Here is a 15493-nt window from a genome sequence, read left to right on the forward strand (position 1 = left end):
ATCAGAGAAGCCAAAGCACAACTGGAGTTGCAGCTAGCAAGGGATGTGAAGGGTAACAAGAAGGGTTTCTGTAGGTATGGTAGCAACAAGAAGAAGGTCACGGAAAATGTGGGACCTTTACTGAATGGGGGAGGCAACCTAGTGACAGATGATGTGGAAAAAGCTGAAATACTCAATGCTTTTTTTGCCTCGGTCTTCTCAGACAAGGTCAGCTCTCAAACTGCTGCACTGGGCAGCACAGTATGGGGAGGAAGTGAGTAGCCCTCAGTGGTGAAAGAACAGGTTAAGGACTATTTAGAAAAGCTGCACATGCCCATGTCTGTGGGGCCGTATGCAATGCATCCAAGGATGCTGAGGGAGTTGGCGGATGTGATTGCAAAGCCATTGGCCATTATCTTTGAAAACTCATGGCGATTGGAGGAGGTCCTGGACGACTGGAAAAAGGCAAATATAGCGCCCATCTTTAAAAAAGGGAAGAAGGAGAATCCGGTCAGCCGCATCTCAGTCCCCGGAAAAATCATGCAGAAGGTCCTCAAGGATTCCATTTTGAAGCACTTGGAGGAGAGGAAAGTGATCAGGAACAGTCAACATGGATTCACCAAGGGCAAGTCATGTCTGACCATCCTGATTGCCTTCTATGATGAGATAACTGGCTCTGTGGATATAGGAAAAGTGGTGGATGTGATATACCTTGACTTTAGCAAAGCTTTTGATAATGGTCTCCCACAGTATTCTTGCCAGCAAGTTAAAGAAGTATGGATTGCCTGAATGGACTATAAGGTGGATAGAAAGCTGGCTAGATCATTGGGCTCAATGGGTAGTGATCAACTGCTTGATGTCTAGTTGGCAGCCAGGATCAAGCAGAGTGCCCCAGGGGTTGGTTCTGGGGACAGTTTTGTTCAACATCTTCTTTAATGATATGGATGACAGGATAGATTGCACCCTCAGTAAGTTTGCGAATGACACTAAGATGGGGGAGAGGTAGATATGCCGGAGTGTAGGGATAGGGTCCAGAGTCACCTAAACAAATTGGAGGATTGGGTCAAAATAAATCTGATGAGGTTCAACAAGTACAAGTGCAGAGTTCTGCACTTAGGATGGAAGAATCCCATGCACTGCTACAGGCTGGGGACTGACTGACCAAGCGGTAGTTCTACAGAAAAGGACCTGGGGATTACAGTGGGTGAGAAACTGGATATGAGCCAAGAGTCTGCCCCTGTTGCCAAGAATGCTAACGGCATATTGAGCTGCATTAGTAGGAGCATTGCCAGCAGATCGAGGGAAGTGATTATTCCCCCCTATTCGGCACTGGTGAGGGCACATCTTTAGTATTGTGTCCAGTTTTGGGCCCCCAATACAGAAAGTATGTGGACATATTGGAGAGAGTCCAGTGGAGGGCAACGAAAATGATTAGGGGGCTGGGGAACATGACTTATGAAGAGAAGCTGAGGGAACTGGGCTTATTTAGTCTGCAGAAGAGAAGAATGAGGAGGGATTTGATAGCTACTTTCAACTACCTGAACGGGGGTTCCAAAGAGGATGGAGCTAGGCTGTTCTCAGTGGTGGCAGATGGCAGAACGAGGAGTAATGGTCTCAAGTTGCAGTGGGGGAGGTCTAGATAGGATATTAGGAAAAACTATTTCACTAGTGAGGCACTGGAATGGGTTACCTAGGAGGTGGTGGAATCTCCACTGTCAAGGTTCCTCCCCCACTCTGAACTCTAGGGTATAGATGTGGGGACCTGCATGAAAACCTCCTAAGCTTACTTTCACCAGCTTAGGTTAAAACTTCCCCAAGGTACAAATTAATTTTAACCTTTGACCCTGGATTTCCACTGCCACCACCAAACTTTAACTGGGTTTACTGGGAAATGTAGTTTGGACACGTCTTTCCCCCCAAAATCCTCCAACCCTTGCACCCCACTTCCTGGGGAAGGTTTGGTAAAAATCCTCACCAATTTGCATAGGTGACCACAGACCCAAACCCTTGGATCTGAGAACAATGAAAAAGCATTCAGTTTTCTTACAAGAAGACTTTTAATAGAAGTAAAGGAATCACCTCTGTAAAATCAGGATGGTAGATACCTTACAGGGTAATTAGATTCAAAACATAAAGAATCCCTCTAGGCAAAACCTTAAGTTACAAAAAAGGTACACAGGCAGGAATAGTCATTCTATTCAGCACAGTTCTTTTCTCAGCCATTTAAAGAAATCATAATCTAACACATACCTAGCTAGATTACTTAATAAAAGTTCTAAGACTCCATTCCTGTTCTATCCCCGGCAAAAGCAGCATACAGACAGACACAGACCCTTTGTTTCTCTCCCTTCTCCCAGCTTTTGAAAGTATCTTGTCTCCTCATAGGTCATTTTGGTCAGGTGCCAGCGAGGTTACCTTTAGCTTCTTAACCCTTTACAGGTGAGAGGATTTTTCCTCTGGCCAGGAGGGATTTTAAAGGGGTTTACCCTTCCCTTTATATTTTTGACATCCACTCTTAGATGTTTTTATGGCCGGACTTGACAAAGCCCTGGGTGGGATGATTTAGTTGGTGTTGGTCCTGCTTTGAGCAGGGGATTGGAATAGATCACCTCCTGAGGTATCTTCCAACCCTACTCTTCTATGATTCTGTGATTCTTCTATGATTTCTACTTTGCCCTGTGGGCTGTAGCAACCATGTTTTCTAAGGTTGTCTTCTAACCTTCTCCATGAGGAGTTGGGTTTGCTTGGGTAGTTGTAGAGGTTACCACCAATACTACAGCTTCTATAGTCAATTCTGTATTGGCAGGCACTGATTATAAGTCCTTCGCTGAGTTGTGAATCCATCTCCCTGCACCATCTTCCAGAATGCTTGGATTGTTGTCCACTCCTCTGTGGGGACGTAAGCCCCTTAGTAAACAGTTACCATGTTTTCCATCTCAATGTCCATATTCATGCCCTCTTCACACAGCTCTTTTCTCTCCTGGACTATTTTAGTCCTTTCAGTTCCTTAACTTGCTTACAGGAGGGGGCCCTTGACTTAGGAGGATTCCTGTAGTTAGGTGTTGATGTCATCCTGTTGCCTCACAATTGCCTCCTCATTCTGCCGCTGTTGCAGTTCTAGGCTTTGCACTGTGTTCTGGTCCCTTGGCAGCTTCATCTCCTGGGTCTTCAATGTCCAGATCTGGTCCTGGAGGGCTTGCAGAGCCACTTCATGCTGCTTCTGCTGGCTTTGCAGCTGGTCCCACACACCAGAGAGAGATGGTTTCGCTGTTGCGGTTTCATAGAATCATAGACTATCAAGGTTGGAAGGGACCTCAGGAGGTCATCTAGTCCAACGCCCTGCTCAAAGCAGGACCAATCCGCAATTTTTGCCCCAGATTCCTAAATGGCCCCCTCAAGGATTGAACTCACAACCCTGGGTTTAGCAGGCCAATGCTCAAACCACTGAGCTATCCCTCCCCCACCCAAGTTTCTGATTGTGGTTTCAGCTTGTCATTTGTCCTTTGTTGAAGCTCATTGATTTTGGTCCTGCTATCATTGTAAAGAGCTTCCTTCTCCAACTGTAGCTGTTGATGCTTATGCTTCAGTTTATTGGTGAGCTTATTCAGCTCTGAAGCTGGGAGGTCTTGAGTTGCTTTGCCATCTCCAGACTCCCAAGTTGCTTCTCTAGCAGCCTCTTTCTCTTCTTTCTTCATCTCCCATTTTAGCTCAACCTCCAACAGCAGTTGCTAGACCTGGTGGGGATGTTGCTGTTTGCTTCCACTTCAGGTTCAGCTGCTACTTCAAATCCTTCAGTGAAGCGCTGCCTTTCTGCTCCAGTATGTGTTGTCCATCCACAGTGACTTTCACCTCCTGTAACTTACTGATGTCTATTAAATTAATCATGTCTGGCTGTGCTTTCCAGAGTGCTCTGTCAGGAACCGCAGGGCTCTATTTCAGCTCCTGGGAACTTGTCCTGTAGCCTAGTTCATTTTCCACCATTGCAGCTTGGTGGTCATCAGCCTGGCATATCTTGGACTGTGAGTCCAATGCATTGCTTCTTCTCTAGAGTCAGGTCTCCCTGACGTTGAGTACTGGTGCTGGCTGCCCTGTGACAGGAAGCACTCTGTATAACACAGGCCACAGAACTTCCCCAAAATAATTCCCAGAATGTCTGTTTTAGAAAAACACCTAATCTTGATTTTAAAATGTTCAGTGTGAGAGAATCCACAACAACCATTGCTAAATTGTTCCAATGATTAATTATTCTCACCATTAAAAATGTATGCCTTATTGTCTAGCTTCAATTTCCAGCCATTGGATCGTATTATACCTTTATTTACTAGACAGAAGAACCCATTATTAAATATTTTCCCCAAGTAGATACTTATAGACTGCAATCATGTCACCCTTTATTCTCTTTATTAAGCTAAATATTGAGCTCCTTCAGTCTGTCACTATAAAGCATGGTTTCTAATCCTTTAATCATTCTCGTGGCTCTTCCCTGAACCTTTCTCAACATCCTTCTTGAACTGTGGACGCCAAAACTGGACACAATATTCCAGCAGCTGATGTACCAGTGCCAAATACAAACCTCCCTACTCCTCCTCAAGATTCCCCTGTGTATGAATCCAAGGATGGCCACGGTGTTGCACTGGGAGCTCTCGTTCAGCTGCTTATCCACCATGACCCTCAAATTTTTATCAGAGTGACTACTTCCCAGGATAGACTCCTTTATCATATCACTATTTTCTTTGTTTCTAGATGTATACATTTACATTTAGCCAAACTTACCTGTTCATGCAGAGAGATCAACAATCAGTAGATCCACCTGTACATTGTTCCAACTCTAGAATTGTGCCCTTTATATTGAGAAGAAAGAGGGCAATTAATGGCAATAGGGACTCTTGCTTCAAGGACATTCCAGAAGGGAATTCTCAGAAAAGATCTCTTGCAAGATAAACACAATGGAAGGCTCAAAGATTTTTTTTTAAATTGAGTTTGGAGAAGGAGGCTCTCCCTGAAGAACACCCATGCATACATCTCTTTTATTTGAAAAAAAAATCCAAAATACATACTGTAGAAACGGACCTGTTTTCATAACTTCCCTCCCCTTTTCTTCTCCCCAAGGCACCATAACCGCCTCATAGCCAGTCGATAAAAGGCGGGAAAGGAAACTCAGATACAAGAAGAAAAGGAGTACTTGTGGCACCTTAGAGACTAACCAATTTATTAGAGCATAAGCTTTCGTGAGCTACAGCTCACTTCTTCAGATGCATATCGTGGAAACTGCAGCAGGCTTTATATATACACAGAGAATATGAACCAATACCTCCTCCCACCCCACTGTCCTGCTGGTAATAGCTTATCTAAAGTGATCATCAGGTGGGCCATTTCCAGCACAAATCCAGGTTTTCTCACCCTCCACCCCCCCACACAAATTCACTCTCCTGCTGGTGATAGCCCATCCAAAGTGACAACTCTTTACACAATGTGCATGACAATCAAGTTGGGCTATTTCCTGCACAAATCCAGGTTTTCTCACATCCCCCCCACCCCCATACACACACAAATTCACTCTCCTGCTGGTAATAGCTCATCCAAACTGCCCACTCTTCAAGTTTAAATCCAAGTTAAACCAGAACATCTGGGGGGGGGGGTAGGAAAAAACAAGAGGAAACAGGCTACCTTGCATAATGACTTAGCCACTCCCAGTCTCTATTTAAGAATTATAACATGTCAAGAATTATAACATTCATAAACCAGTCGGAGAACACTTCAATCTCTCCGGTCACGCAATCACAGACATGAAGGTCGCTATCTTAAAACAAAAAAACTTCAAATCCAGACTCCAGCGAGAAACTGCTGAATTGGAATTCATTTGCAAATTGGATACTATTAATTTAGGCTTAAATAGAGACTGGGAGTGGCTAAGTCATTATGCAAGGTAGCCTGTTTCCTCTTGTTTTTTCCTACCCCCCCCCCCAGATGTTCTGGTTTAACTTGGATTTAAACTTGAAGAGTGGGCAGTTTGGATGAGCTATTACCAGCAGGAGAGTGAATTTGTGTGTGTATGGGGGTGGGGGGATGTGAGAAAACCTGGATTTGTGCAGGAAATAGCCCAACTTGATTGTCATGCACATTGTGTAAAGAGTTGTCACTTTGGATGGGCTATCACCAGCAGGAGAGTGAATTTGTGTGGGGGGGTGGAGGGTGAGAAAACCTGGATTTGTGCTGGAAATGGCCCACCTGATGATCACTTTAGATAAGCTATTACCAGCAGGACAGTGGGGTGGGAGGAGGTATTGGTTCATATTCTCTGTGTATATATAAAGCCTGCTGCAGTTTCCACGATATGCATCTGAAGAAGTGAGCTGTAGCTCACGAAAGCTTATGCTCTAATAAATTGGTTAGTCTCTAAGGTGCCACAAGTACTCCTTTTCTTTTTGCGAATACAGACTAACACAGCTGTTACTCTGAAACCTGTCATATACAAGAGTCTTTCTCCTATTCAGCTTCACAGACTTAATAAAACAACAGGTTTAATAAAACAACAAAATCTCTGTGAGAATTGCCATTAGGCTGGCCTTCTGTAAGAATCTATTAGTTTCCCATGGAACCAGGTTCTAAGAGGTTCTGAGACTTACCAACCAAATTTCAGTGGGATTACAGTTGTGTAATTTAGGATAGAATTAGATCATCAGTGTATAATTATTTTACATATCTGTAATAAATTTACTGAATGACCATCTTTTTTATGGTTACAGGTTATGTAGAAGAGTGTGCCAAGAGTTCTCCTGTAGATTATTTTTGGTATAGAGAAACTTTAAATATTTCCACTTCCATTGATGATTCAGGCACCATACAGTGGTGGCTTTTACTGTGTTTAACATGTGCCTGGGGAGTACTGTACGTGTGCACAATCAGAGGCATTGAAACAACAGGAAAGGTACATTTTGTTTTATATGAGAGTGAGATATACAAATTCTATTGTGATTCCCTATTTAACAGGAGGACATGTGAAACTAGTCACATTATAAAAGCTACATATTTCATAAGCAAAAGTAATACTATTGCCAATGTCAATTAAAAAAATATATCTCAGCAATCCTTTTGAACAGGGAAGTAGGATGGATGGGGATTCAATTTATGTGTGGATTCAGTAGGATCCAGCTCCCTGATCTCAACAAGCCTTTCTCTCATTCTGTACTTATTTACCTTTAAGATGTCTTTAGTGAAGGATCCAAGATCCAATGTTCTTTCTGCTATGACCATTCTCAAATCATATGTGTATGTCCTTATTTGGGTTTGTGCTCATCCCTCAATACTTACTATCTGAATACCAAATCCAAGGTTTTAAAAAATGAGTACCTAAATTTAGGCTCCTAAGTGCACAGTTAAGCACTTAAATAAGTATCCTGATTTTTAAAAATGTTGAGCATTCAGCAGCTCCCAAATTTTTGTAATAGCCCCTAATTATCAACAGTAATAATCAGACATCAGGTTGTAGATTTTTTTCCCCCATAGTTAGCAGTCATGACAGAATGACCTGATTTCGATGCTGAAGAGTTACAACCTGTCTTAAATTGAGCACTGACTCAAAATATATATATTAATAATTCAAAATATACGTGTACTGCATTTCTCAAACATAAGAGTTCCAACAGTATGTTAATCATGACAAATTTGACACTTTTTTTCTGTTGTTTATCTGTTGTTTCACATTTCATTGTTTTCTCCTCTCATTTCCTTCTTTCTATGCTATTTTTCACGAAACAGTATTTATCTCATATTTTAAAATATTTATATGTTCCTCCTCCAGGCAGTGTATGTAACATCAACTCTTCCTTATGTTGTGCTTACCATTTTCCTGATCCGTGGCTTGACATTGAAAGGGTCAGTCAGTGGAATTGTATATCTCTTCACTCCCAATGTAAGTGATTGGATTCTTTTGTCTGTGAATGAGGCCATTAAGTAGATATCTGTATCATTAATGACAAGTAGAAAATAAACCCCTTCCATCAATATGTATTCTGACTATCCTTCAGGCATCCTAAAAGCCATTTCCTTAAGGCTTGAGTTGGATGGTAGAGCCCTTCTTTGCATTAGAAGCAGTGGTTCCCAAACTTGATTCGTGGCTTGTTCATGGTAAGCTGCTGGCGGGCTGTGAGAAGCTGGGGGGAGCGATAGCCCAGGGTTGTGAGTTCAATCCTTGAGAGGGCCATTTGGGATCTGGGGCAAGAATTGGGGATTGATCCTGCTTTGAGCAGGGGGTTGGACTAGATGACCTCCTGAGGTTCCTTCCAAGCCTGGTATTCTATGAGTTTACCTGAGTGTCTACAGGTATGGCTGCTTGCAACTCCCACTGGCAGTTCCCTTTCCCAGCCAAACAAAGCATCTTGTGGCCCACCACGGGCTTACCCTGAACAAGCCATGAACCAAGTTTTGGAACGACTTCATTAGAGGAACACATTAGGAAATTGTTAATAATTGCATGCTAGCCATTTGGGTCTTCTGTTGTAGTGGTGATTACGGTCTCAAACCTATCACCATATCATGCTGATTATTCTTTCAGACATGAAAGAATATATGCTACCCTTAAATTATGTTGCTGAACTCCTGAATGGGCCAGACGGATCATTCCAGAACAATGTGAACTATTTTCTCACCTCCTACTACATTCTGCTTCTAGAACGCTTCCATACTCTACCAGTAGAAAGCACTCGGCCTGAGTTTCAAACATAAATGGTGGAATTAGGATGGGATTATAATCCTATCTTGGAATTTTCTGTCCAGATATCTGTATTAAAATGGTTTATTTTCAGAGCAGTTTCTCACTAAAATAAGTGTTCAGCTGCCATGGGAAGCCCAGATATCAGGGTTTATCTACTGATCAATCAGTATTAAGTGGTACAACTTAAACACTTTTTGGAGAAAAGAGATAAGAAATCTACTGTCACCTACAGGGAGACAATTATTTGCATAATCTTGTCTTTGTATATATTTGTTTATTTAATTTTACTTATATTTAATTTTAACACACAGGAAACACAAAGAAAAGTAGTTTATAAAAGCACTCATTTTGTTTGCTGTCCATGTTTTAAGAGTGAGAATTAACTATGTACCATCTCTCCAATGATCTTGTTCCAGTCACTATTATGACTTTCTGATATTCAGTATAAGCTGTAATATTTATACATCATAAGATGTCATATTATACATTCATGAAGCCTTTTGTCTGATACTTCAGGTTACCGAATTGGCTAACCCAGTCACATGGCTGGATGCTGGAGCCCAGGTATTCTACTCTTTCTCCCTTGCCTTCGGAGGCCTCATCTCCTTCTCTAGTTACAATTCAATTCAGTAAGTAGCAAGCACAAAAAGTACAATTTGATATCAGTATTTCATTACTTGATATAAAGTGTTGCAGTTAGATTCTGCCCTTTAATTGCATAATTATTTAGGGCTGGATGGTTCTCAGCTCCAACAGTTGAGAAGACTCAGACCCAGCACATCTTCTTTGGAGGGATAAAAGAGTACAACTTCAATCCTCTTTTCTCTTCATCCTTTGGAAGCCCTTGTTCTTTTCTCGTATCCTAGCAGAGCACACCAATGCACTATAATACTAATGAATTCAGCATAAACCTGTATGATGTGAGTCACTACATACTGAATGTTTCCTCCCCCTTTCCCTCCCTCCCCCTTCAGAGCAAAGCTGTAAAGCAGGGGAGGAAATGGCAAAATAGGCCAGTCGGTGGAAACTTGGTTTGTTCAGAACGCACCATGCCATGGGGTCCAGAAGCAGTGCACAGTCACAAGGCTCTTGCATAGATAGCCAGAGCCTCTGTAGGGCTCAACAACTCTGTAAATGTAAGGAGAAGAATCCAAGTCAAGTCTGCAGCTGGGTAATCCCTGCTCCCTAAATAGGACAATTCTAAAGAAATTCCATCTTTGGGCAGTTCATGGCAATTCATATACTATACCCGAGTTTTCTCCACACATAGCGGACAATAACAATGAGGAGTCCGGTGGCACCTTAAAGACTAACAGATTTCTGTGGGCATAAGCTATCGTGGGTAAAAAACCCACTTCCTCAGATGCATGGAGTGAAAATTGCAGATACAGGCAAAAATATATGTTGGCACATGAAGAGAAGGGAGTTACCTTACAAGTGGAGAACCACTGTTGAAGGCCATTCAGTCAGGGTGAATGTGGTTCACTCCCAATAATTGATGAGGAGGAGTCAATACCAAGAAAAGGAAAATTGCTTTTATAGTGAGCCAGCCACTCCCAGTCCCTATTCAAGCCCAAATTAATGGCAAATGAATTGTAGCTCTGCAGTTTCTCTTTGAAGTCTGTTTTTGAAGTTTTGTGGTTGAAAAATGGCTACTTTTAAATCTGTTATTGAATGTCCAGGGAGATTGAAGTGTTCTCCTACTGGCTTTTGTATGTTATCATTCCTGATGTCTGATTTGTGTCCATTTATCCTTTTAAGCAGAGACTGTCCAGGTTGGCCAAATGTACATGGCAGAGGGGCATTGTTGGCACATGAAGGCATATATCACACTAGTAGCTGTTCAGGTGAATGAGCCCCTGATGGTGTGTCTGGGCCCTATGATGGTGTCACTAGAGTAGATATGGGGACAGAGAAGGCAATGGGGTTTGTTACAGGGATTGGTTCCTGGGTTAGTGTTTCTGTGGTGTGGTGTGTAGTTGCTGGTGAGTTTTTGCTTCAGGTTGGGGGGCTGTCTGTAAGTGAGGATTGGCTTGCCTCCCAAGGCCTGTGAGAGTGGGGGATCGTTTTCCACAATAGGCTGTAGATCATTAATGATGCATTGGAGAGGTTTTAGCCGGGGGCTGTACGTGATGGCCAGTGGTGTATTTTCCTTGTTGGGCCTGTCCTGTAGTAAGTAACTACAATATCCACCTGGGGAAGTGAGGAAACAGATTGACAGAGTGAGATGGGTACCCAGAAGTCACTTATTACAGGACAGGCCCAACAAGGAAAATAACAGAACCCCACTGGCCATCATGTACAGCCTTCCGCTAAAACCTCTCCAGCACATCATCAATGATCTACACCTCCTCATCAATTATTGGGAGTGGACCACATCCATGTTGACTGAATTGGCCTTCAGCACTGGTTCTCCACTTGTAAGGTAACTTCCTTCTCTTCATGTGCCTATATATATTTATGCCTGTATCTTCAATTTTCACTCCACGCAACTGAAGAAGTGGGTTTTCTACCCACAAAAGCTTATGGCCAAATAAATCTGTTAGTCTTTAAGGTGCCGCTGGACTCCCTGTTGTTTTTGTGAATAAAGACTAACACGGCTACCCCTCTGATACATAGTTGACAATGTAGTCCTTTGATTTTTCAGTGTCCAGATAATGCATTTCTTCCTTCACTTTATTGAAGCAAAACTCCCTTTAAGTTCTTTAATGAGCTTTTTGTCTGAATCGACAAACTAAAGATTGCAGGATTTGGTCTCAAGAAATACATTACATACACTGAGAGATAAAATATATTATCAAGTCAATAGAAATTATGACAAATGGATGGAGTTGGGGATTGAGTTATATTAACCAGAAAGTTACAGGCACTCTGTAACCAAATATCAGTTGTGCCCATTTGCTATTGGATTCTCATTATACAAAATGTTATGGGTTTAATACAGGGGTAACTGATGAAATTTACAAAAAAGAAAAGGAGTACTAGTGGCACCTTAGAGACTAACCAATTTATTTGAGCATAAGCTTTCGTGAGCTACAGCTCTGAAACCTGATGAAATTTAGTGGCAGGTGAGACATAGAAGTTTACACTAGATAACTTAATAGTCCTTTCTGGCCTTAAACTCTATGAATGTATGTAATGTGTGTCACGGTTTCAGGGTACTGCATCTGTATCCACTCCTCTCCATGGTCCACACCAGGAGTGCCTAGTCAGGTTCTCAGGTCTCTAGCAGTCACGTGTCTCTAGGCAGGGATCCTCGTCCCACTCTCTTCTGATCAGAAAGTTTTAAGGTGGCTCAGCTCCCTGTGATATCCTCAGTAAGCCCTGGTCTACACTAGGACTTTAGGTCGAATTTAGCAGCGTTAAATCGATTTAAACCTGCACCCGTCCACACAATGAAGCCCTTTATTTCGACTTAAAGGGCTCTTAAAATCGATTTCCTTACTCCACCCCTGACAAGTGGATTAGCGCTTAAATCGACGTTGCTGGCTCGAATTTGGGGTACTGTGGACACAATTCGATGGTATTGGCCTCCGGGAGCTATCCCAGAGTGCTCCATTCTGACCGCTCTGGACAGCACTCTCAACTCAGATGCACTGGCCAGGTAGACAGGAAAAGAACCGCGAACTTTTGAATCTCATTTCTTGTTTGGCCAGCGTGGCAAGCTGCAGGTGACCATGCAGAGCTCATCAGCACAGGTGACCATGATGGAGTCCCAGAATCGCAAAAGAGCTCCAGCATGGACCGAACGGGAGGTACTGATCGCTGTTTGGGGAGAGGAATCCGTGCTATCAGAACTCCGTTCCAGTTTTCGAAATGCCAAAACCTTTGTCAAAATCTCCCAGGGCATGAAGGACAGAGGCCATAACAGGGACCCGAAGCAGTGCCGTGTGAAACTGAAGGAGCTGAGGCAAGCCTACCAGAAAACCAGAGAGGCGAACAGCCGCTCTGGGTCAGAGCCCCAAACATGCCGCTTCTATGATGAGCTGCATGCCATTTTAGGGGGTTCAGCCACCACTACCCCAGCCGTGTTGTTTGACTCCTTCAATGGAGATGGAGGCAATATGGAAGTAGGTTTTGGGGACGAAGAAGATGATGATGATGAGGAGGTTGTAGATAGCTCACAGCAAGCAAGCGGAGAAACCGGTTTTCCAGACAGCCAGGAACTGTTTCTCACCCTAGACCTGGAGCCAGTACCCCCCAAACCCACCCAAGGCTGCCTCCTGGACCCAGCAGGCGGAGAAGGGACCTCTGGTGAGTGTACCTTTTAAAATGCTATACATGGTTTAAAAGCAAGCATGTGAAAGGATTACTTTGCCCTGGCATTTGCGGTTCTCCTAGATGTAGTCCTAAAGCCTTTGCAAAAGGTTTCTGGGGAGGGCAGCCTACTTCATGGTAGGACACTTTACCACTCCAGGCCAGTAACACGTACTCGGGAATCACTGTAGAACAAAGCATCGCAGTGTATGTTTGCTGGCATTCAACCAAAATCCGTTCTTTATCTCTCTGTGTTATCCTCAGGAGAGTGAGATATAATTCATGGTCACCTGGTTGAAATAGAGTGCTTTTCTTCAGGGGACACTCAGAGGAGCCCATTCCTGCTGGGCTGTTTGCCTGTGGCTAAACAGAAATGTTCCCTGCTGTTTGCCACAGGGAGGGGGGAAGGTTGAGGGGGTAGTCACGCGGTGGGAGGAGGCAAAATGCGACCTTGTAACGAAAGCACATGTGCTATGTATGTAATGTTAACAGCAAGGTTTACCCTGAAAGAGTGTAGCGACTGTTTTATAAAATGTGTCTTTTTAAATACCGCTGTCCCTTTTTTTTTCTCCACCAGCTGCATGTGTTTCAATGATCACAGGATCTTCTCCTTCCCAGAGGCTAGTGAAGCTTAGAAAGAAAAAAAAACGCACTCGCGATGAAATGTTCTCCGAGCTCATGCTGTCCTCCCACACTGACAGAGCACAGACGAATGCGTGGAGGCAAATAATGTCAGAGTGCAGGAAAGCACAAAATGACCGGGAGGAGAGGTGGAGGGCTGAAGAGAGTAAGTGGCGGGCTGAAGACAGGGCTGAAGCTCAAATGTGGCGGCAGCGTGATGAGAGGAGGCAGGATTCAATGCTGAGGCTGCTGCAGGACCAAACCAGTATGCTCCAGTGTATGGTTGAGCTGCAGCAAAGGCAGCTGGAGCACAGACTGCCACTGCTGCCCCTCTGTAACCAACCGCCCTCCTCCCCAAGTTCCATAGCCTCCACACCCAGACGCCCAAGAACGCGGTGGGGGGGCCTCCGGCCAACCAGCCACTCCACCACAGAGGATTGCCCCAAAAAAAGAAGGCTGTCATTCAATAAATTTTAAAGTTGTAAACTTTTAAAGTGCTGTGCTTAAAGTGCTGTGTGGCATTTTCCTTCCCTCCTCCACCACCCCTCCTGGGATACCTTGGTAGTCATCTCCCTATTTGTGTGACGAATGAATAACGAATGCATGACTGTGAAGCAGCAATGACTTTATTGCCTCTGCAAGCAATGATTAAAGGGAGGAGGGGAGGGTGGTTAGCTTACAGGGAAGTAGAGTGAACCAAGGGGCGGGGGGTTTCATCAAGGAGAAACAAACAGAACTTTCACACCGTAGCCTGGCCAGTCATGAAACTGGTTTTCAAAGCTTCTCTGATGCGTACCGCGCCCTCCTGTGCTCTTCTAACCGCCCTGGTGTCTGGCTACAAGTAACCAGCAGCTAGGCGATTTGCCTCAGCCTCCCACCCCGCCATAAACGTCTCCCCCTTACTCTCACAGATATTGTGGAGCACACAGCAAGCAGTAATAACAGTGGGAATATTGGTTTCGCTGAGGTCTAAGCGAGTCAGTAAACTGCGCCAGCGTGCCTTTAAATGTCCAAATGCACATTCTACCACCATTCTGCACTTGCTCAGCCTGTAGTTGAACAGCTCCTGACTACTGTCCAGGCTGCCTCTGTACGGCTTCATGAGCCATGGCATTAAGGGGTAGGCTGGGTCCCCAAGGATACATATAGGCATTTCAACATCCCCAACAGTTATTTTCTGGTCTGGGAATAAAGTCCCTTCCTGCAGCTTTTGAAACAGACCAGAGTTCCTGAAGATGCGAGCATCATGCACCTTTCCCGGCCATCCCACGTTGATGTTGGTGAAACGTCCCTTGTGATCCACCAGAGCTTGCAGCACTATCGAAAAGTACCCCTTGCGGTTTATGTACTCGGCGGCTTGGTGCTCCGGTGCCAAGATAGGGATATGGGTTCCGTCTATAGCCCCACCACAGTTAGGGAATCCCATTGCAGCAAAGCCATCCACTATGACCTGCACATTTCCCAGGGTCACTACCCTTGATATCAGCAGATCTTTGATTGCGTGAGCTACTTGCATCACAGCAGCCCCCACAGTAGATTTGCCCACTCCAAATTGATTCCCAACTGACCGGTAGCTGTCTGGCGTTGCAAGCTTCCACAGGGCTATCGCCACTCGCTTCTCAACTGTGAGGGCTGCTCTCATCTTGGTATTCATGCGCTTCAGGGCAGGGGAAAGCAAGTCACAAAGTTCCATGAAAGTGCCCCTACGCATGCGAAAGTTTCGCAGCCACTGGGAATCGTCCCAGACCTGCAACACTATGCGGTCCCACCAGTCTGTGCTTGTTTCCCGAGCCCAGAATCGGCGTTCCACAGCATGAACCTGCCCCATTAGCACCATGATGCATGCATTGTCAGGGCCCATGCTTTCAGAGAAATCTGTGTCCATGTCCTGATCACTCACGGGACCGCGCTGACGTCGCCTCC

The 15493-nt window shown here is 44.3% G+C and overlaps 1 protein-coding gene across 1 annotated transcript in view; it reads left to right on the forward strand.

Moving 5' to 3' along the window:
* Positions 1-15493, forward strand: part of SLC6A19 (solute carrier family 6 member 19) — an 83141-nt gene that overhangs the window by 37686 nt on the left and 29962 nt on the right. Inside the window, exons 4-6 of the mRNA XM_084621645.1 lie at positions 6726-6907; positions 7781-7891; positions 9209-9321. Coding sequence (XP_084477771.1) covers positions 6726-6907; positions 7781-7891; positions 9209-9321 — 406 coding nt within the window. The remainder of the gene's footprint in view (positions 1-6725; positions 6908-7780; positions 7892-9208; positions 9322-15493) is intronic.

The sequence above is a fragment of the Lepidochelys olivacea genome (genome assembly GCF_965140295.1).
Source record: "Lepidochelys olivacea isolate rLepOli2 genome assembly, chromosome: 2".
Taxonomy (NCBI): domain Eukaryota; kingdom Metazoa; phylum Chordata; order Testudines; family Cheloniidae; genus Lepidochelys; species Lepidochelys olivacea.